Source organism: Lontra canadensis, unplaced genomic scaffold (genome assembly GCF_010015895.1).
Source record: "Lontra canadensis isolate GAN:19392208 unplaced genomic scaffold, GSC_riverotter_1.0 scaffold67, whole genome shotgun sequence".
Taxonomy (NCBI): Eukaryota; Metazoa; Chordata; class Mammalia; order Carnivora; family Mustelidae; genus Lontra; species Lontra canadensis.
Window position 1 is genome coordinate 7,377,472 of NW_022631061.1, and position 24,496 is coordinate 7,401,967.

General features: G+C 37.0%; 1 protein-coding gene across 14 annotated transcripts in view; it reads left to right on the forward strand.

The window, feature by feature from the left end:
• The window catches only part of NBEA (neurobeachin), a 664,613-nt gene that overhangs the window by 597,369 nt on the left and 42,748 nt on the right, over window positions 1–24,496 (forward strand). For all 14 annotated transcript variants that reach the window (XM_032880041.1, XM_032880043.1, XM_032880047.1 and 11 more), the window contains one exon: window positions 8,078–8,230. In XM_032880041.1, coding sequence (XP_032735932.1) covers window positions 8,078–8,230 — 153 coding nt within the window. The remainder of the gene's footprint in view (window positions 1–8,077; window positions 8,231–24,496) is intronic.

The following is a 24,496-nucleotide window of genomic DNA, read 5'->3' on the forward strand; positions in this document are numbered from 1 at the left end:
TAAATTAGAAATTGTGTTTGAGGATATTTTCTTATTATTGACAGAACGCATATAACACTATTAACTGTACCGTGGGGTTTTAGTATAGCTGTTAAAATAAACCAGAAATCACATTTACGGACACAAAATGCCTGTTATAATATTCATCTTGCCATTTCTTTGATAGTATTTGGTGTCTTTCCACACTGTTTTTCATTTAGGAAACCTTAAACTACTTGGACTGTTTGCTTAAAGGGAAGCTAATTAACAGAAATCTATCAGTGGGAAGAGAGTAAGCAGGAGATCTCTTACATGAAGTAGACAAGTTGGTCTCTGAAGTGCCTTCGGAAAGAGCATGCTTCCCAGTTACAAGAGGAGCATGCATGCTTTCGGAGTGGTTCTCAGTAGTTTTTAAACATGCTTTTTGGTCATTTATTTGGTAGTCTTCAGAACAGCCCTGTGAGATAGCTATCGTTACTCTTGTTTTGTAAAGGAGATCCACAGATATTAAGTGGCCTGCCTAAGTTCACACGGTAGGTAAGAAGGAAGCCAGAACTAGCACCAAGGTCTGTTTAGTTATGTAGTGCCTTTTCATTGCTTGGAATGCTGCTTTAATTCTTCTGCATGACCCTATCATCACATCCAGCCCCTTGGACTAGCTCGGAATCACTGATCAATCAAGTGTTCCTTTAGTCATTTTTTGCTGTGTAACAAACCACCTCAAACCCTAGTGGCTTAAAAAATACAGCCGTTTCTTTCCCTAGGGTTCTGCAATCAGAGTAAGGTTCATCAGGTACAGCTCGTCTCTGATCCACCTGGGGACAACTGGAGGGGGGGCCTGTTAGGGTCTGGAGGATTCAAGGTGACCTCACTTATCTGTTGCCTCAGCAAGGATGGCTGGAACTGCCGGAGCCTGGCTGGCCCTCTCTCTGAATAGTCTTTCTAAGAAAATCACACTTCTCTTCACAGTGGCTTGCTAACAAGAGGATTAAAACAAAACAAAACAAAACAAAAAACCTGCAAAGCTGCTAAATGCCTAAACTTGAGAGAAACAGCATTCTGTTGGTCAAAACAAGTCACAGGGCCAGCCCAAATTAAGGAAGGGGAGCAATGAACTCTGCCTCCCGGTGAGCTGAGCAGCAAAGTCACATTTCAATAGGACATGGAGGTTAGAGGGGTGTCGGTGGCCCTCTTTGGAAATAGTCTCCTAAAACCCTTTCTCTGGTCACAATTCACATTCCTCTTAGATGCAAAATATGCTCAACGTGATAGCCACATTACTGAGTCATGGTCAAAATCTAGTATCTCATGGTCTGTATCAGGTCCAGACACAGATACGATGCAGAAATTTCTAATTGGGACACCTGGAACCTAGAAAGGCAAGCTAGCTGTCCCGTGTACACTCGGCATAGGGTGGTAAGCCAGGTAAACCTCAACAGACTCCACTCCAAAGGAGGGGATGTGGAAGGTCCAGAGCAGCGTCTGGTTCTTGGTAATTATAGCCAGGCACGTGTTGCCAGTTTCCTGGACTCTGGGGTCAGGTCCTCTGAGACCTTGGCTTTGCCCTCTGGATCAGCTTTCCTCTCCATAAAAAATAGCCCTTGTCTGCAGCTGAGTGGCTTTCTCCAAATGCTTCCTGATCATCGAAAGTTGGGGCCAAGGCATCTTTTAACCTCCTTTAAAATTCTGTGGACTTTCTATGTATCAAATTATAGTTATTTATGAGAAAAAAAAACGTGCACCAAAAAATCCTTTTGAGATAGGATCCCCTCCGTTTCTGACTGAGTTAAGATGCTGTTCATGATGCCCTTAGGATTCTCAGAATCCCTTTGTGTGGCTGAGTGGTTCTACAAACCACCACCTTAAATTTTGCTGAGCCCTTATAAAGGGGTTTATAGCCACACCTTTTACCCTGTGGCCACATTTGATTTGCAGTGCCTTGGAATCTCTCTTTCTCTAAAATAAATAAATAAATCTTTATTTAAAAAAAAAAAAATCTTGCCCAAGCTAGCAAGAAGTCCAAATTTAATATCTATTTAATTCTGATGCACATAAAATAGCTCTTCCTGGTAGAAGAAGAGATCACCCCAAAACTGCCTCCCTGCCCTGTCTCCCTCTTACCTTCAACTAACCGCTCGCCTGAAGGACCTCTGCTTAATCTAACACAGCTTGAAAACCGTGGCCTTCAGTATTGTTTTTATTACTGTTTCATGCCTGAAACTCAGGAGATGATAAACACACAGCAGTAATTGATTCTTCTGTTTTTTTTGTATCTCAAACATTTGTACTGAGCATGTCTTTTGTACTAGACACCATTGCTAGCTAGTGAGTGGTGGGAACCAGTGAGCAAAACAGACAATGATCTCTACTGTCATGAGATTTCCAGTATAGTGTGACACAGGAGCCTAATATATATTATATATATATATATAATATATATTTCATGGATAGGAATATATTGACTATTGATTATATGAATATTGAATATGAATATATTGAATATATATTATGTTATTATATATTATAGTTGCTATGCAGAAAATCAAAACAGAATGAAGTCATACAGAATGACAGGCTCGCTGCTTCAGAAGGCAAAAGAGAGACTATAAGAGCAGAGACCCTGGATTTAAAGCAATCGGTTTTGATTTGGGGCTTTACCAACTATTTCCAGTGTAGTCATTAGCAAATTACTTAACGTTCTCTCTGCCTCAGTGTTCATGTCTAGAGAGTGGGAAGAATGAGAATACCTACCTCGTGAAATTTTTGTGATGACTAAGAAAATCCATATAAAGCACTTACAACAGTGCCAAGACATAGCATAAGATACAAATAATAGAAATAATAGATTAAATAAATAAAAACATAAAATGCAAAATAACATAAAATTTTTAAAAAGATACAAATAAATTCTATGTACTGTTTTAAGATTGAATGACCAGAGGTAACATTTCAGCTCATTCCTTGTCTTAGAGCACAGATAGAGTAATTGCCATCTTCTTGGACTTCACAGTTGAATATCCCAGATGAAACTCACTTATTCATGAGGTTTTTCTTTTTTAAATAAGCAAATCTTTTAAATTATATAAATATGAATATAAATGATATACTAATGTCCTGTATTTATATACCAACATTAAATTTAAAAATGCTATTTGAAACAAGATCTTTTAATCTTTTAATTTTAAAGATTTAAAATAAACTGAGGCATTAAAATTTATACCCACTCTACTGCTTTAGCAACTTCTCCCTAGACTGTGATTTTACTGGTTCCTTCCCCTTTAGAAAAAGAAAAAGAAAAAAAAAAAAAAAACAAACAAACTTCCCCAGCTCAGGATTCAGGGTTCAGACAGCTTTAGTCCCACACAGTTCTGGTCTTTTGAAATTTTTAGGGGCCTTGCAGTTAAGCTGAACTTCAGGAATTTCTTTATATTTGCCTTAAAAAATGTGTCTGTTTGTGACTGTTCCCTCTATTAGAAATCTGAAAGCATTTCTTCAGCCCTTCAAACATCAGGCATCTAACAGCTTTTTCCAGCATCTTAGTCAACACCCTGATTAGTTAGCATAGTTTGTCTGCCCAGACGGACTGGAGTGGAGAGCACAGCCTTTACTAAGGGATCATCCTGAAGGCCCTAGTCACGCTACTTCATGTAACTGGCCTTGATTAAAGCCTTCCAGAATGTTCCTTCCTGCTGAACTCCTTACTTTTCCTCCTACTTTTCTAGGTAACCATCAGGCGTGACCTTCCTTAGCCTTCCTTTTCCTCCTTAGTGGCCACCAGCTTTTAGCCCCTTCTTATGCTAGAGAGTTTGAATTGAAAAAAGTAGGTCTTGTTTCTTCCACTTCTGCAGTTTGGGTACAACTTTGTCAGCAACTTTAAAACCAACTTTTTCTGTATTTTAAAGTGAACTCTTTTACACTATTAAACCTTTTATACCTAACTAGGATAACCAAGATAACATTTTTTTTAAACTGCGAAAATTGCCCCTCAAAGGGTACAAATTTTATGATGGGGTTCATCCTTTTTCTTTTATTTAATAAAGTCCTTCATTGGCTCTTTTCTGATCTTGAGGCATTCTTCCAACCATCTGCATATTGCCCCAAGGGATTTCTAGTAATATTAAAATAACTTTACCTAATATCATCAATAGCTTAATATTTAATGAGCACCTGCTGCATACAAATTATAACACCAAGAGCTAGGAGGGTTCAACAAAATATAAGCCTCACAAAATCAGGCTTGAAAATCTGCTTTTACCCAAATCGGTATTAATGTAAAATCCTAGGGCTTTGTTGCCTTTATGAATCTAATTTAATGACATTTAGGAAAACATAAATGACATTTAGTATGGTGGTAAGTAGGTTAATCATAACCATATAGTTTATGTGACCCTTTGCCATAGGGAAGAATGGAAAATAATATATTTGGAAAACATTATAAAGCACCAAGACAGTCGAAGATAAATTAAGACTCTTTGGGCTGTTTAAATAAAAAATAAATCTATATTGCTTTTTCCTTGTGGCTATATCTCTCTGTCTCCCCTCCAGGAAGCTTAGACAGTCTAGTTCTAGAGATGGGACATGAACACAAATAAGTGATAAAAGGCAGGAAGGGAAACCCCTGACTCCTGTTAGCTTACGACATATATAAATCGTACTCCACAAAGAGCGACTGTGTGGGCTTACATTCTTTCCCACCTTCTGGACCATTGGAATGCTGTTGTCATGCTATGTCACATAAAGAATGGGTAATGTGCAAACAGTCATATTCTTTACCTTTCTCTACATCTTTTAGTAATTGTTCGCACTTTCCCAAACCATGAGAGTAAGATCAAAAGAAAATTATGTTTTCTCTTAATGCACTGAAATAATAAGTGAATAAATATTGTCTTGGTCAGCTTAAGCATCTATATTTTACCATAAATTAGGGAGCTTTTAAACAACAGAAATTTATTTCCCACAGTTGTAGAGACTGGAGGTCCAAAACGAAGGTTGCCCACATGGTCAGGTTCGACGTCTGGTGAGCGTCTGCTTCCTGGTTCACAGATGGCCATTGTCTAGCTGTGTCTTACATGGCAGGAGAAGTAGACTCCCTCCTATAAGGACACTAATCTCATTCAAGATGGCTCCACCTTCATGACCTCATCTAATTCTAATTAACTTCCAAAGACCACCTCCTAATACCATCATAGAAGATAGAGTTTCAACATTTGAATTAATTTTTAATTTTTATTTGTTTATCAGAGAGAGAGGGAGGGAGAGATACTGAGAGAGAGATCGCAAGCAGGGAGGATAGAGGTAGAGGAAGAAGCAGACTCCCCGCTGAGCAGGAGACCTGATGCAGGACTCCATCCCAGGACCCTGGGATCATGACCTGAGCTGATAGCAGAGGCTTAACCAACCCGAGCCACCCAGGCACCCTCAACATTTGAATTGTAGAGGAACAGAAACATCACATCATAACAGTTATGTACTTCTGATTGCATACAGATCAATGAGAATAGGAATGATGCTTTTCCTCTACCTTCTAGTCTGTGATCACACATGCCTTTACCAAAATCCTCCTTCAAAGCAATATACTATACACCATTTGCTTACCCAGCCCAGAAATCAGCTCATTATAGTCACTGTTGATAGAATGTTTCTGAAGCAGTCTTTAACTCCTGCCTTGCCCACCCACTAAACTATACCATGATTTGTAAATAAGGGTGTTGGTTTACCTATTGGTTTTTCTTTCAGCCCTTTTTCAATTTCCCCTTTCACATACATGTCACTGAAAATTTACATGAGTTTCTATTAATCTCATCATAATTCTCCTTTCCCACACTCTGTTATGACCTCGATATCTTAGAGATAGTTTGTTTTTAATGAATGAGTATCACACAGTGTGAGCCACCTAATTCCCTCTGTTCTTTGTACACCCATCCTCACCTCTGTTGCAGGTTGTCCTCCCTAGTAAAGTCCCACAACATGTCCCATTGCTGTCACTCGCACTTGCCCTTCTCCCCCTTCCCTCCCATTGTCCTTACTGCTTCTGGTTCCCCTTCTCCCTGCATACACATAGACACCCAGTCTCTCCTTTCCAGTCCATCCTTTATGTTGACACTCAAAGTCTTGTTATAAAATAAATTTGTCCAGTAATATAAAATCCGAACAGCTCAGCTTGTCATGAAGCTTCATTCATCACCTCTTCCATATAACTCTCACCAGCCCACTTCCCCCATCTTGACCTGTATCCCCCAGTATATCCTATACTCCACTCATACTCAGTCCTTACCCCTTCCTGGTAATACTCCCTGATGGTCCCCCTGCCCCTTCCCACCACCTTTATCTTTAGGCATAGTTGAATTCAAATATCTGGTCTCCAGTGAAGTCTTTCCAGACTTGCCTCGAGTTCCCTGCCTTCTGCTCTGTGTTCTCTTGTTCTTGGTTCATACTTCTTTCAAGCTATTATTATTGTGTAGCATAACCATCGGTTTATGCATTTACCCTGTGGACCAGATTATAAATTCCTTGAAATAAAACCATCTCTTGTTCGTTCTTCTTTCTTCATACCTGTCACAGTGCCCTGTACTCAAACTTAATTATGTTTTTTTTTTTATGGTTCACATTTATCATCATCAGAATGGATAATAATCAAATTCTCACAGAATATTAGAAAGATAAACACCCACTTATGCTATCACAGACAAATGTTGGTTTTAGCAGGAGAACCCATAAAGAGAGAGGTTTTGTGTATGCTTTTCTTTGAAAGTTAATAATTTGATTTATTTGAAGACATCAGCGTTTGGTGGTTTTTGTTTTGTTTTGTTTTGTTTTTAATTTTCTGTGAATTTCTCGAGAAGACCCCAACGAGAGTTGAATTTCAGGCACTACATTATCCACATTGATCATCACACAAATAAATGATCTTATGCTTTTCACAATATAATTTAAAGTTAATTTAACCCTCATCTTGCTATTTGAGACGATTGTTGTTGGGTTTTTTAAATTATTGTATAGATGGTATACATAAAAACTACAGTGGTTTTTGTTTTCATTTTCTTCCAGTTGCTTAAAAAAAAAAAGGACAACAAAAAAATACTTCTAGGGTCATAAAAGCAGCTCATTTCTATACCAAATTTATTCCAAAGAAGCATAAGCCTCATGTTAGACATTGTGCATCAAACAGAAGTTTGCCTTGAATCAAGTTGTTTATGCCATCTCTATATCCAAGTAACACAGGTTGTTTTTACATCCAGTTTATTAAAAACCAATACCATTCAGGTGCTGTGTTACATATTTAGAAATTACTCTCATGCTGTATGTCATCTCTTCATTGTGTTTACTGATAGGTACAAAAGTAATTTTGGCAAATTATGAAATAAAACTATGAATCTTTTTATAAAAATCATGTAGTGTAATTGCCCTTGTGATTAAAAAGAAAAGTAGAAGATATGACATTATTTCTAACCAATACTGGCAGCAACTTTTTTTTTAATTGGATATTTCCTTAATAATATTCAGAGAAGGGGCACCTGGGTGGCTCAGTGGGTTAAACCTCTGCCTTCGGCTCAGGTCATGATCTCAGGGTCCTGGGATCGAGCCCCACATCAGGGCCCTCTGCTCAGCAGGGAGCCTGCTTTCCTCTCTCTCTCTCTCTCTCTCTGCCTGCCTCTCTGCCTACTTGTGATCTCTGTCTGTCAAATGAATAAATAAAATCTTTAAAAAAAATTAAAAAAAAATATTCAGAAAAGGTTGGTGAGTGGCATAGACTTGTAGGTGTAGCTTTACATATTTGTTTAAGAATGATATTGTGACCTACTGTGGGTCCTGTAACCCATTTCTCTTAACCAGTTCTGGCAAGATAAGATTGAAAGTCTTATAAACATAAATTATCAAATAAAATGTTCAAGAAAAATATTTGTCTTCTCTTTCCTTCTCCTTTCTTCCTTCTCTTCCTCTTATGTAAAGAAAATCAAATGAAGAATAGGATTAGGTAATAAAATATTGAATTTTAGTAAAGAAAGTATTTAATCCAGTTCATAGTTAACAAGTTATAATACTTTACTTCAACTCATTTTTAAAGTGGTTTAACATGCCACATTTTTATTCCTGGCAGGAACTAATTCCAGAGTTCTATTACCTACCGGAGATGTTTGTCAACAGTAATGGATACAATCTCGGAGTCAGAGAAGATGAAGTTGTAGTAAATGATGTTGGTCTTCCCCCTTGGGCAAAAAAACCTGAAGACTTTGTACGGATCAACAGGATGGTAAGAGAGATTTATTTTTGCTTGAGTGGTCATCAAGAAGTAAAAACATTCTGTTGTTCTCTTTTGTTTCTATTAACAAATTGCCATTTAACATATATAAATACAAGTTTAAAATGTTAAGAAAAAAGAAGGCAAGTATTTTACTATTGTCTTTTGACATTGTTCTTTATTGTGGAGTGGATTTTCCTTTCATGAAGACTAATAAAGGAATAGTAATTCAGTTATATTTGCTCCCTTAGGAGAAGACGGTCAGATGAGCATCCGTTAACTAAGAGAAGATATTCTAAAATGCTTGAAATAAATGTCCACTTCTTATTTTTGTCTACCAGCTAAATCTGGACTCTTTTTTACTCATAAAATATTCAAAACAAAATAATTTACATTTAGAACATATTTGCATGCAGGAAATCATAAGCTGTGAAACATACCTTCAAATATCCTTGTGGGGCACCTGTGTGGCTCTCAGTTGGTTCAGCATCTGATTCTTGATTTCGGTTCAAGTCGTGATCTCAGGGTCCTGAGATTGAGGCTCTTGCAGGACTCCATGCTGGGTATGGAGCTTTCTTAAGATTCTCTCTCTCCCTCTCCTTCTGCCCCACAGCCCCCAACTCATGTGCATGTGCATGTGCGCGCACACACACACACACATGTTCTCTCTCTCTCTTAAAAAGAAAAAAAATATATATATATATGTATAATATACTTGTCTTTAAGAGAACACCCATCTAGTAAACATTCTTAAATTGAAAAATGTCATTACTTTTTAAATCTGCGTGACAGATATCTGGCAGATATCTAGGTATTCAGATAAAAAAAATGTGTAAATAGAATGTTTGCATGTGGGTATTTTATAGATTTTGATATATTTTATCCATATTTCAGAAGATTTTAATCTCAGTGTTGTTATGGTATATGGAAATGAACCACTTTGCCAAACATCCTCCCTAGTATACTATTATTCTTAGTAAATTGAGTAATTAAGAAAGTCAGTGACTCAAAATAAATCTGTTCACTCACTCCCAATTTTTTCCAACTGTCCTGTAAATATATTTTATTTTGTTTTTACACCCAACTTATTTGAATCAGAATCCAAATAAAGTCCACATTTACAATGGAGTTCACATATTCCTTAGTCCATTTTTTTGGTAAGACTTAACAGAATTCACATATATCACACAGATATAATTCACCATACAGTTCACCCATATAAAGTAAAAAATAAATAAATAAAAGGGTTTTCCTTTATTCACAGAATTGTACAACCATTACCACCATGCCCTTTACTAGCTTCATTGCTCTGGGTAAATTGTGGAGCATCTCTGGTCCTCACATTTCTCATCTATAAAATATGAATAGATACCTTATAAATTTTTTTTAATTGTATTTATTTATTTGATAGACAGAGATCACAAGTAGGCAGAGAGAGAGGAGGAAGCAGGCTCCCTGCCGGGCAGAGAGCCCGATGTGGGGCTTGATCCCAGGACCCTGGGATCATGACCTGAGCCGAAGGCAGAGGCTTTAATCCACTGAGCCACCCAGGTGCCCCACCTTATAAATTGTTTTAAATCATTACCATAAAATTCATTTTCTTTTGATGTACAATTTAATAACTTTTAGTTAATTTACAGAGTTGTGTGACCATCACCACAGTCTAATTTTAGAAAATTTCTGTCATTCCAGAAAGATCGTATGCCTATTTGAAGTCACTCCCCATGCCCACCTCCAGCCCAGGCAACCACTAGTCAACTTTCTCTCTCCGTAGGCTTGCCTTTTCTGGACATTTTATAGAACTAGAACTGTATGATATATGTTCTTCTGTGTTTAACTTCTTTTACTTAGCATAGTTTCTGAGATTAATCCATGTTGTAGCACATATCTGTAGTTGGCTCTTTTTTGTAATGGTAGCCCATGGATGGATAGGCCATTGTTTTGTTGACCATTCATCAGTTGTTGAAAATGTGGGTTTCCACTTTTTGGCCATTACAAATAATGCTGCTATGAACATTCACATACCAGTCTCAATGTGGACATAGGTTTTCATTGTTTTGGGGTATATACCTACAGTAGAATTATTGAGTCATGGTAAATTTATGTTTAGCTTTTTAAGAAATTACCTATTTTGCAAAGTGATTGTACCATCTTACATTCCTACTAAGGATGACTCTTTCAGTTCCCCTGTATCTTCACCAACACTTGTCATCGCCTGTTTTTTTTTTATTATAACCATTCTAGCGGATATGAAGTAAAATCTCATTATAGTTTAATTTCCGTTTTTCTAGTGACTAGTGATGTTGAGTGTCTCTTCATGTGCTTTTTAGATGCTAGAACATTTTTACATATATATTAATAAAACATTAAGTAGTGATTCATTATAGATACAACCTTTGTGTTCCTCATTAGTGAAAGAAGTTCATGTGCCCCCAGAATTAATAATTTTATTAATAGTATGCCTAATTGAAAGAGAAAAGGCAGTTGTGATTCTAAAAGCAAATCCCCAAGACAGCATCAAATACAGAATTTTGTGAATATAGGGAAAGATAATTATTATGGATAAGAAGCCATCAGGTAATTAGTACTCATATAAACTAAATAAAAAAGACCATATACACTTGACTAAATTTGCAGAAAAATCACGAGGCTTCATTTATCTAATATGATGGTTAGTAATATAATCCAACTAAATAAACATTCTAGATAAAGGAAGTTTCTAGATTTTTACAGCTAAGTGAAAACTTTTTTGGAGGTTTGTTACTTTTCTAAACTTTATACTACTTGGTTCCCTATCCTCTTACATAAAAGAAGAAACTTCTCTTTATTATTATGAATACCCATTATTATTCTATGAAGGCTAGAATTCTGTGTCTATTCTTTTTCTGTTTTCTTCTTGAAATTGGAAGCTATCCACACACTTCTCTTTAAGCCATACTGATTAGAATGTAGAATGTGTTGCTTAAAATCCTCTCCATCCACAAAACCAGTTAATCAAATGTATCAAAGCCTTATGATAAATTTGAGTCAGTCAACTGCTAACTGGGGCCCTGGGAAAAATGGAAACATTGTAGCTTTGATGGAATGACTATATCTTCTGTTAACGTTTCACTGGTCATTGTCTGATAACGTCTAGTTGAGCAGTGAAGTTCTGAAACATTGATACATGAAGAACAAAATTCCACCTTTAGTAAGTGGATTGATACTATAAGGCATACCCAGTTTATACCCATCCTTACAGCTATATGATTTTGCTAGTACATTCTCCATACTTCCCTGGGGTAGCTGCTCATGTTTGTTTTCTCTACTGTCCTCATTCCAAGACTTACCGCTCACAACTGCTGCAAATCAGGAGGTATATACCCCAATCTTAGTCAACTCACCCTGTACCCCAGTGATGGTCCTAACTCACCTCAGTATGAAGGTTAACCAAGATACAATAATGGCAGTGATGGTCTGTGAAACCTATGCCATTTTTGAGTGTTTATTCTTTTTCAGATACTATGCTAGAGCTTCAGGCACAGTATTCAGGGACACTGTTTTTAATCCTCAAAAAAGTCTTCTAGGAATTATCCTGAAACCCAGTGAGGTCAGTCATCTTGCCAGGTATCTATCACCTACTTGTCAAAGTGGCAGTGTTCTTATCTGCAGTGTCCAGGATAAAATGGTGACTTAAGGAGGTGTGGAAAGAGAGAAGGGAAAGGAGAAGGAAGGGAAACATGTCTTCTAACAGGAAACCAGTACCTTGGGGTCAGCTGAAGAAAAGAAATAAGTGAGAACTGACCCAAAACCAGCAGAATGTTCCAGCCCCCATGGCCATAGAGACCTGACTCTCTGGGATCCCATTTCTACCTCTTTCTCCTCCAGCCCTTACCCTGTAAGGCTCCCTTCCTACTTGGTAAGACCTCTGCTTAGAGCTAAGGAAGTCCTAGGTTCCACTGCCCAGCAGTTGCGAGGAGAAGGTTATCCTTAACTCTGCAGATGGAGGAAAGGCAAACTTCAGAACCACACACAGGATTTTAGAGTTTGCACAGACCTTTATTTAAGTAAGGAAACTGAGACCCAAAAAGGCCAAGCGGCTCATCCAAGGTCTTAACCTAAGAGCTTTTTTTTTTTTTTTTTTTTTTTTAACTTATCATGCCTGGCATTGCAAATTGGAACTCTGAATGTAATATCCCCTAGATCCACTTATGGTCTGTAAAACTCTACTTGTATTTTGAATTAAATGTGGCTTTATAGATCAACTAGAGAACCAAAGCAGATTAGACGAATGCTGTTTCCATTGCAATATCTGTTCCAAAATACCACAAGGACCTTTGGAATAAACCTAGCTGTTATCTGTTTACTCTTTATTTCTGCGCAATGACCCCCGAACATCGAATTCTGACTGAGACTTACAATTGAATTTTAAGTTATTTAACTGAATTGTTCATATTTTCACCATGTAAGATTTTAAAAAATCTCTTTTCCTTAGAAATACCTGATTTGCACCAAATGATTTCATATCATTTGGGTCTTAAGAGAATTTGGCTGGTTATTCATTGAAAGATACAACCTGAGAAATAATTGTGACACTGTGAAGACAAGTTAAACTCTAAAATAGATTTTCCCTCTTACTTTAAGAAAGAACAAAATCCATGAATACTTTTCAGTAATAACTTATATTTGTAGTTGCTCAGAGTACCTCTATTGCATGTAAATAAAATACAAGAAATAATTTACTCTTGATACTAACCTTACCAGTTACTATCACGTGACTGTTAATTACCTAACTTCTCTTTATATACCTCCTGTATCTTATCTTTCTATCAGCGCAAGTGCTGCTGAGCAAACTTTAAGACAAAATGCAGTGCTTCTTTAAAATAAATCTCACTATTTACTGTCATTGCAAATACGGATTTATCAAGTCAGGTGTGTTGTCAAGTCAAGTACATATAGTGTACTAGGAACTTAAAGATTGCATATGATATGGTGAATTAACTGTCCTCAAAGATCTGCTCTCACATATTCAAAAGAAGTAAATTTTATAACTGACTGAAATACTTGTGCTTTTCAGAAAATACCATAAAACATTTTCAGAAATGCATCGTACTTATTTGTAGTTCTTTTTTTAATTGAGGTGTAATTGACATATAACATATTCTTATTTGTATATTACATGTATAATTACATACATATTACATATTATGTGTTACATTTTTATTCTAATAACAAATTACAACTTGTTTTTGTGAAGAAATGAAAGAAGCAAGGCATGGGGGTTTTCTCTATCTTAAACCAAATTCCTGAAGACTTCAGCTAAATCTTTGCTCCATGGGATGAAAAGCTTTACACAAAATTCTGCCTATTGGGAAAAAAATAAAAGTGCCGCCACCTTGCTTCTCTGCAGCAACAGGGTGCAGGGCCAGGTTAAATCGACCAAATGTAGGCAGTACCTGTAGCACAGACTGGGTGGCTTGAGAGGTGTTTAGTCTTCCTGTCATCTTTGCCTGGGTTTTCCTTGAAGGGTCCTTGCAGAATGGGAAGGGAAAGCTGCCTTGGTATCAACAAGGCTTTGCATCTGTAGCCGCCATTCTTGGTTGTGTCAGAATTCTGGCGAAGGGACAGTGGGAAGTGCTGCCCCTGAGAACAGGGCTAGGGAGCCATGCTCTCAGAGGTCATCTTCTAAAGAGTAGCTGTGTGTCTCTGCAGCTGCCGTCCTCCCTCAGCGTCCCCGGCGCTGCTTTCTGTAGCCCACAGTTGTCCTTCACAGGACCTTTTGCTCCAACTTCTGGTCAGTTTTCGGGTCATTCTGATGGGAAATGATCATGCTGATGTCATGCAGAATTCATGTCAAGGCCCCTGTGTTAACACTATGAAACTTAATCAATCATGTGCCTCTCTCTCTGTTTTTTTCTACTGAAGGAATCGTTATTTGATGACTATTTCTCTAATATACAAAGCCTGAGTAACAGATATAGGTGCAGAGGGGTTTAAATTTTCCACAAATTCCATGAATGCAACCTTCAGTCTTTCAAATTGTTTTATAACATTGAAAGTTTCTAACTTTGTCCCAGCTGGGTAGCTCATATAGGATTTAGTTCTTAGGAAATGGGTTTAGAGAAAATGTACTCTAGTATATGTATAATTTGGGCTGGGATTATCTTCAGTTACTTGAAGGGGTTCTTTGTAATGAGCCTAAAGTATAAAATGAAAATGTCATATATGCCAAAGAAATGACATTCACAGTGGTAAAAAACATTCATCTCTTTGTATGGATTAGTATTCTATATCCATGAGCATTCCCTCCTTCTTCTTTCAAGCTGTCATTAAGAAATTCAAGCAAAGAAGACAAAAGTAATACTATAAAAAGGGATGATATCACTGATGATAAATCAGTTTTATTATCTTATGGCAGCAACTGAAAAGGTATTTGATGCGTTTTGTAGAAACTTGCATATATATACAACTTAATTTCCTTCTCTTATTTTTAAAAATGAGACAGTACTTTGGTTTTTAAGGATGTACTTTTTTTTGCTTAATTGGTTTTCTGGTTATGGGAAATAGTATATATAATTAATTACAGTTCTTTATACTTTGTAAATACAGGGACAAGGACTGTGTTTTACTGAAGAACTGTGAAATCCAAAATTTGATCTCATTAGAAAAACAGGAAAAGTGATATGGACACGTTGGGTAGACATTTCAATAAATTCTAAGTGCATTGAGTTCATACATCAAAAATTGGTTTAATTTACCCCTACCCGGCTAGGCTGATTACAGCCGACTCACTCATGAAACATTAATAAAGCACTGTGTTCGGTTCTAACGTGATTATGATCTGACCTCTCCACAAAGGACAGAAAGAGAAAGTATCTCTGATAACATTATCCTAATGCTGGGTTCATCAATCATAATCTGCCCTTTTTTAAAATTTGTTTTAGAAAAAGGCCTTTCACGGGTGTGCTCTGATAATCTCATCCGGCCCTCAGCCCAGCAGATCCCTGGTGCTCCTGGACCAAACATAGAACAGTCTCCATCTGCAGAACAGAGCACAGGGCACTGAGGCAGAGAAAGCAGAACCGAATGTGGTTTTGCTTTTGCTATATCACATCCTTTATATGATTTTCATATTTTAAAGAAAAAGTCTCTTTTCGATAGGTAACAATTTGCATTTGGGGTATATCTTTATGCTAAAAAGCACACCCTGCCCTGAAAATAATTTTCAGGAAATGAGAACTTGTGGAAGTGTTCTGTGGCAAACTCAAATTCCTGAAACAGAGCTCTTGTGCTTACATGCCTGCTCTGCCACAGGCCAGCTGAGACCCCTTGGACGCACTATATTAAGACCCCCTTAATATAGTGGAGCTTCAGGGTCCTCCTTATCTCTGAAACTGGGGATTTATTTATTCCACAAATCTTTGAACCAGCTCTGAGGAAGGCATTATGGAAGACACAAAGAAGACTTGAACATGGATTCCACTCGAAAGAAAACTCAAGTAGAGAAATTCCTTCTTTTATCCCAGTCATGAAGGGCCTGGTACACAGTTCACACTGCTTGGGGCTCTGAAAACCCAAGCATGAGCAACACAGTGAGTGGCCCTCAGGAGCTCACACTCTAGTAGGAACATTGACAAGTACACATCAGTGCCAGCAAACACTGATAGGTGCTATAATCCATTCATTCAACAGGTAATTATTGAGTGTTTCAAATGCTGTTTCATGTGTTTGGAGTAGATGGGTGAAACATACAAAGATCCCTGACCTCATAGAGCTTACTTTTGATCAAACAGACAATAAAATAATAAATAAGTAAAATACGTAGTATATTAGAAATTAATCAATACTATGGAAAAAAAGAAGTAGTGGAAGGTAAGGGGGTCGGGAATACAAGAGTAGGTGGCCAGGATCCCCTCACTGTGGAAGTGAGATTTGCATTAAAGACTGGAAGGAGGTGAGACTGGAAGGAGGTAAGAGAGTGGACCAAGTGACTGTCTTGGGGAGAGACGATTGCAGGCAAAAGGACCATCTGGAGCAAAGGTCCTGTGGCAGGGATGTGCTTCCCAAGCAAGGCAGGGAGCTGGGGTGGAGTGAGCAGGGGGCACCTAATAGAAGACTGAACAGCAATGAGGCCAGATCACAGAAGGCCTCGAAGGCCATCGTAAGCTCTTTGCATTTTTACTCTGAGTGAAATAGTCATTGCAGTGTTGCAACAGAAGCACGCCATGATCCTACTTCATTTTGAAAGGATCCTTCTGGCTACAGTGTAGTTATGAACTGTTGAGGCACAGGGTAGAATCAGGCATATCTGATAGCAGATTTTATGAGAGATGATGGTGGCTTGGACCAGGGTGGTAGCAGTGAAGTTAGTAAGACGTTAATCAATGAATATTACTCAGCCATCAAAAAAGAATGAAATCTTGCCATTTGCAACAACGTGGATGGAGCTAGAGGGTATAATACTAAGCAACATAAGTCAGTCAGACAAATACCATGGGATTTCACTCCTGTGTGGAATTTAAGAAACAGATGAATGTAGGGGAAGGGAAGAAAAAGTAAAATAAGATGAGAACAGAGTGGGAGACAAACCACAGAGACTCTTAACTATGGGGAAGAAACTGAGCACTGCTAGAGGGGACGTGTGTGGGGGGGTGGGGTAACTGGGGGATGGGCATTAAGAAGGGCACATGATGTGATGGGCACTGGCTGTTAGATGCAACTAACGAATCAATAAGTTCTGTCCCTGAAATTAATAATGCAGTGTATGTTAACTAAATTGAATTTAAATTAAAAAAAATTTTTTAAAAAAAATAATTTTTAAAAATAACAAAGTTCAAGCCAATAGCCTCTTTCAGCAGCTTCCTAGCTGTGACCATTTTCTCTCAGATTTCTCTAGTCTTATACAGGCAAGTCAATGGCAGGGGACAAGTGTGTAGAGTGGTGATGGATAAAGCAGTGGAGATGCATCATTATATTTAGTAATTTCTGCTAGAAATGGGATGGGGTTGGGTGTTTAGTGCCTATTGTCAGCTTAGAGTTTGAGCCCAGGAAAAGCCCAAGCTGCCATGTTTATCTCCCACTAGACTGATATTTTTGAGGACATGGAATCCTATTCAACTGTATATTCTCCTAGGCTAGTTTCTGGGGTAGATAGTAATTTGGGGCTGGAGAGAGATTAGAGTATTTTCACCTTGTTTATTTGCATTTCAATGGGGCATGGTCCTAGAGATCTGAGCTTTTGTATTGGTTATCATAGTATCTCCGTGCTTAAAACAACTATCTAGCTCATAATAGATGGTTCATAATGAATGGATTAGGGTTGAATGAATGAATGAATGAATGGCTGTTGGCCTCGGTTTGAAATCCTCTTCCCCCAGATATCTTTGTAGTTCCTTTCCTCATTGTGGTCCTTAATTGTCACAAACACAAAGAAGCCTTCTCTGACCACCTCCGCCAAATTAACAGTCCACACCCCCCATCCATCCATACATACTCCTTAACTCTCTTTCCTACCTTACTCTTTTTTCTTTAGCACTTAACCACCTTCTGACATACTCTGTAGCTTACTAATTATCTGGGGTTGTGTCGATTTCCCCCCACTACAGTGTAAACGCTGCTGAGCAAGGATCTTGGTTTCTTTTATTTACTGTCAAAACCCTAAAATCTAGAATAGTGTCAGGGCATAACAGATGCTCACTCAATATTCTCTGAATGAATGAATGAGCTTCTTTACCACTCCTGACATTTCTTCCTTCTTACTACCAACATATCTTTCCCATTACTTAATTAATTAACCAATAATATTTATTAAATATTTGTTATTTAATACTAGGTTAAGAGCTATGACAAATGGAAAAGAAGCATTAGATATGATCCCTATCTTCAAAATGCTTATATTCTAATTGAGGATACAGTGTTGCCAGTTTGAAACAAGTGCTAATTGGTAATAACCCCATTTGTTTGTATAGCACTTTCCAATTTATATGCAAATTGATTTTCACAAGTAAATGTGTATACATTATCTTACTCCATTAAACAGGAGGGTACGGCTTTCAAGTGTCATAGAAAGTCATAGAAAAATTCATAGAGTGTGAGCTGGAGAACTCAGGAAACAAACCTTGCAGTTGAGTAAGAAGGATGGGTAAGACCTGAAAAAGAAGCAGGAGGATGAAATGCTTTCAAAGGGGATAAAGGAGCAACAGAGACTCAAAGGTTATATGAGCTGCTCTGTGCTGGTAACTGTGAATTGTCTGTGCTCCTTGGAGCCAAGGAGGTATATCCGGAAGTCCTAAGAACTAGTGGGGGAAGGTGGGAGCAAGGTTTGAAAAGGCCTTAGGGGTCAGGTAAAGTTTACCCTAATGCTAGGAGGAACCTTAGGATATTTGAAATAGAGGAGGACAATGTGAGTGTGATGGTTTCAGAAGTCTGTTCCCCCAGCAGGTTGCAAGATGGGTTGGATTAGAGAGAGAGGTTGAGATGTATTGGAGTCGCCCATGTAGAGAACAATGAGAGCTAAGACCAGGGTAGGGCTAGTGGGACTGGAGAATAATCCCCTGGGTTAAACATCCAGTAAGAAATCAAGTCCAGGGTGCCTGGGAGGCTCAGTGGGTTAAAGCCTCTGCCTTCTGCTCAGGTAATGATCTCAGGGTCCTGGGATCGAGTCCTGCATCAGGCTCTCTGCTCAGCAGGGAGCCTGCTTCCCTCTCTCTCTCTCTCTCTCTCTCTCTCTCTGCCTGCCTCTCTGTATACTTGTGATCTCTGTCAAATAAACAAATAAAATCTTTAAAAAAAAAAAAAAAGAAAGAAAGAAAGAAAGTCCAGAATAAGTTAAGTCCCCCTACAGAAAAAGTCGTGCTATGATTTCTGGTTGTCCCCTTGACTACATGCAACTCTCTTTAGAGAATTTTTTCAATATCAAAAGCAAATTTTTGAGGCAATAAGAGAAAAGGCTTGGAAATATTCTTGCTCTAATCTAGAAGAGGAGATGGAAATTCATTATTCCTAAATAAAAAGAATTCAGGAGAAATAAATTTTCTTTCCTCAGAGTTTATACCCCTAGCCTAGTTTCCTTTTTCATAAGTTCGGAGATGCTTTATCCTAAACCTATCTCCAGAATACCCAGGAGACAACATGGAAATTAGAATTAGGTAACTATTATCCATCTAAGAGGTATCCTCTCTAGTTTAAATCTCACTCTTTATTTCCTTCCTCCCAGATCCCCAGGGTAGAATTATGGATTGGGAATTGGTTTATCTAGGCTTAAAACAATTGCTTCTGCTTTTAGATATGCAAGTAGAGGGTAAAGAAAGCTATTAAGACCATTATAACCCTAATAGCTTAGTAATCAAGTATTTCTTTATATTTTTCCATTGTAAGTATTTGCAATAAAATCTTGTTTCAGAGTCCAAAATGGGTTTGTATGAGAAAATATACTTCTGTAAAGAACAAATAAGCGGATAGCATGTATTTAGTTACAGACTGATACTGGTTAGAATATAGTTAAGCCTCAGTGTCAGCCTTTAGCTTGAGATAGGTCTTTATGCTTTTGTCACGGGCGATCTAAAATTCACTTCTCAGGTATGCATTTGATTTAGAGCCAGGGTTGACTTTTAGATGTTCTAACTGGATTTTCTTTTCTCTCCCCATAGTGACTAGCAAGACAGGCAATCTACAAGACATTATCTGTTGAATCTGCTATCTTATTGTTTCTTTGTCATTTAATTTTTATAATCCCCCCAAAAAAGCTGGGGCAAAATCATTTAAACAATTAATTGTTCAGTGACTCACTCTGTTGCCTGTCTAACGTATAGACTGGGGTAAGATAAATAACTATAGACTTAGAGATTTTTTAAATTGAATTAAAGATTGGTGTAAACAAGAATGAACTAATAATTTTTTAAACTGAGATGAAATACATACTGAGAAAAATATAGAGAATGTTGAAATTGGCACCAAAAGAAATAGAGACTTAAAAGCCTTAATGAAATGTAAATGGTAAAATCTTCCCATCTCCAAATTATCAAAGGCCATATTATTTTACACGTAAATTCTCCCAAATTTTTAAGAGATAATAAAGTCATTTCTTAGAAAGTAGTTGCAGAAAACATGGCAAGCCATCCATGAGGCTAGTGTGATCTTGATTCCAAAAGTAGTTAAATATTATCTAACCCCCAAATTTATATATATATACACACATATATGCATATATGTTTATAATTATACATAAATATACACATATATGTATATATATAAGTGTGAGTGTGTACATATATAATGTAATGTGTAAGTGTGCATGTGTGTATATATATAAAACGTATGAAATTTGTGTGTATATATGTGTATTACAAAAAGACTAATTGTTAAGATTAGGAAAAGACAAAGATGCTTCATATCACCACTATTGTTTAATGTAGTCATCAAAGTTAAGAACAATTCTGTAAGAAAAAATAAAGAAATTGTTGTTAAAACTAATAAGACTTGCCTGAAGCAAAATCACCTTAAAGGAATCAATGGCATTTTTTTACATCATTAGTAACCAAATTTGAAATGTAATTTTAGAAATGTTATAATTACATCAAAACTTATGGACTGTCTGGAAATTAAGCAAGAATTCCCACATCGTTTATGGAGAAAATACTAATTTTTTAAAAGATCTATTTGTTTATTTTTCAGCGAGAGAGACAGCGAGAGAGGGAACACAAGCTGGGGGAGTGGGAGAGGGAGAAGCCAGCTTCCTGCCATACAGGGAGCCTGATGTGGGACTCCATCCCAGGACCCTGGGATCATGACCTGAGCCGAAGGCAGACGCTTAATGACTGAGCCACCCAGGCATCCCAAGAAAATACTAATTTTTAACATAGAAAATAATCTGTATTAGTAGAGAGACATTCTAGGACCTTGGATGGGAAAACCTAACGTCAATTTTCCCAAATTAATCCATAAGTTTATTGGACTCCCCCAAACAATTACGATGTATCTATGTACACTTATTATAAAAGTTATAGGGAAGAATAAAGGCCCAGAAATAGCTGCATTGACTGAAAAAAAAGAAATCCATCAAATGTAAAGATACATGAGAAATAAAGATAACTAAGATAAAAGAAATAAAAAGAGTGGAAAGACCTAGAGACTCATACATATCCGAATGGATGGATGGATGGATGGATGGATGGATGGGGAAAAGAGAGGAAGGAAGGAAAGAGGGACGGAAGAAAGGAGAGAAAGAAAGAAAAGGGTACCTTGCAACACTTGTATTAGTTTTAATAATTTGACTGCTGATTGTATTCCTTTTTCTAGGTAGATTATCATATCTGTAAACCCTAGCAGTTTTATATCTTTGTTTCAAATATACACACACTAAAGATGGCATCATATACCACTGAGGAAAGGTGTGTTTGTTTAATAGACGGTATTGGAAAAACTGACTTCTACATAAACAAAAATAATACTGGATCCCTATTTAATAACACATCCGAGTAAAAGTAGACTCTAGGTCTTCTAAAGATCAAGATTTGGAGAGTAAAACCATAAATGTAAAGCCAATACATCAAAATTATAGTTATCTTTGTAATTTCAAAACAAAATCCCAAGAGCATAAAAATAAGGAGAAAAAAATTTGATGAACTCAAAATTAAGAATTTCTATTTAACAAAGAACAACATGGATAAAGTTCATAGACATGTGACATTTGGAGGATGTATTTGCAATGTTTTAAACCAACAAGGAACTATTACCTAAAATATATAAAGAACTTCTGCAAAGTAACAACACGAAGACAGGACCCTCCATAAATGATGAGCAAAGGATGTGAACAAGAATCTACAGAAGAGGAAACCTAAATGGCTATATTAAAAAGATGTCAAATTCCTTATTAATTAGAGAACTGTAAATTAAAACAATGAGATACTGTTTCATATCTCTTACAGTGGCTAAATTAGAGACCTGGATAATACTAAGAGTTGATGGGGGTGTGGACATATAGAACCTTTTATGCACTGCTGGAGGGAGTGGAGGCAGGGGCAGCCATCCTGAAGAGCATCTGAGCCCTACTGACTTCTGGGTCCTTAAGTCTGTACACATCCACTACAGTGACACAGCAGTCGTACTCCAGATGATGAGTCCCAAAGATATTCTCACCAAGATCCAAAATGAGATGCAAGAGAGGACATTCATCCCAGCATTGTGTCTGAGGGAGTTAGAGACAGTCTAGTGCTCATTGCTGGGGGCAGCTCTGTGCACAATGGACTTCATATACACACAGGGACCTGGGCTGATCTTCAAAAGCAATGCTACGTGGAAACAGTAAGAAACCAAGTGAAATCTATAACCCTGTACCGTTTCTATGAATCAAAAAGACATGCATAATATGTATACGTACATATAAGGAGTAATATTTTATAAGAACACAGGCAAACAAAAGGAGAAACATCAAACATATTACAGATACTGCTTCTGGTGGAGAAGGGAAGTGAAAGTAGTAGTTGGAGATAAACGAGAACAAATCGGTTTTTAAAGTTCAAATTAGTGAAAATCATTATTCCCTCTACCTCTCACAACTACATTTGGCCTTTTAGTCAATAATTATTTTACTGTAACAGAATAATATTAAGTTTCATCAATACTTTCCAAATATGTCTAGTGGTACCAATAAAATGTATTTGAAATGGTTGCCGCTTAACTGATTATGTGAAAGTGTTGGTAAAGTCATCCTTTATTTCTTTTTTTAAAGATTTATTTATATGTTTGGGAGAGAGCATGCCGCAAGTGTGGAGAGGGGTGAAGGGAGAGAATTCAGGCCTTGGCAGAGCTAGATCTCACAACCCATGAGATCATGGCCTGAGCCAAAAACAAGAGTCAGTCACCCAACCGACTGAGCCACCCAGGGCCCCTAAAATCTTCTTTAAGCAGCATGTCTGACTTCACGATTTTGAATTCCCATGAATACCTTTGGACAATAGCTACTCCATAATTTTTTTTTGTTTTTGTCCTTCCATTTATTGTACCGAGGACTGAAAACATTACTAAATAATTAGACTGACTTTTTTCTTTATCAACTAGTTACACTGCATGTATAGAATCATTCATACACATCGACCAAATCAACAGTATTGACATAACAGATACAGAATTTTAACCAACCTCGTGCTTATATTTTAGTCTTCTTCCCTATATTCTAGTCTGAACTGTTATATCAATACCACTAAGATAGAGAATATAGAATTATGTGTAGTTTTAGTACAGAAACTACCTTTAATAAAGCTTGTTATATTTCTGAATGAGAAACATCCACAGTAATTGGTATGAGTAAAATACTAAAACTTTTGAAAGAGGTCAATCAGGAAGTTGAGGGAAATAAAATTACTAGTAAAATATGATCACAGGAAAAGTTACAAAGTATCATTCGGACATTTTGTAGATTAAAAAATCAAATGAAATTATCAGAGGGCTGATTTAAGAAATCATTTATTAATTAAGTTATTCCAAATTGGTGTCAGTGCCTTAGAAACCAGGGTCATGAAGCCATAGAATGACTTCATTCACATATTTAGTTACAGCTGTAATTTAGAAAATTGCTTAATATGCTACACTTAGTTGAAATTTAAGAAGCTATCTCTATAGCTTTTGTTCATGTTGCTGAAATCAGTGTGCTCTTAAAATCAATAAGAAATTGATGACAAGTGGATGCAGTAAGTGAGAGGCATAGAGGGCCATAAAGTGACCGACACTGCTCATGTCACAGGTATGAACAGAACTCCGTGCCTGCATGTCAGGATACCTCCAGGAAGCTTATGATGTTTCTTACGCAATGAAAAGGCCTTCTTTTTTTTCTGACTCTTTATGGAAGCTTAGTCTGGTCATTGACTGTCAGTAATTTGCATTCATTTCCTACTAGCTAGCCAACATGTAAAATTGCCCAGTGATTCCTAGGCTGTGTAAAAGCAAGAGTTCATTTGTAGCCAAGAGAAGGCATCCCCTTTTAGTAGTGTTAGCATTACATTTGAAGACTTTAGGCAGGAAAATAAGTGTATATTGAAGTTTCTAATGAAATTATTTAAAAATGAGAAATGAAATTACTGTAAAATTAAAACAGGTACTTCAAGTTAGTTTTGTTGAAAACATGAATGTGTCTTTTTAAGAAATCTATGTAATGTTTAAAAATCATGTCCTATACATAATGGAGCCACAAGAAAGTTAAGCATTTTGAAAGAAAATTTTCAGTCGGGTCTGTGTTGTATTATTTTACCATTTCTAGGAACCGGACATCTAATACATGCAGATAAAATATATGTGTAATATATG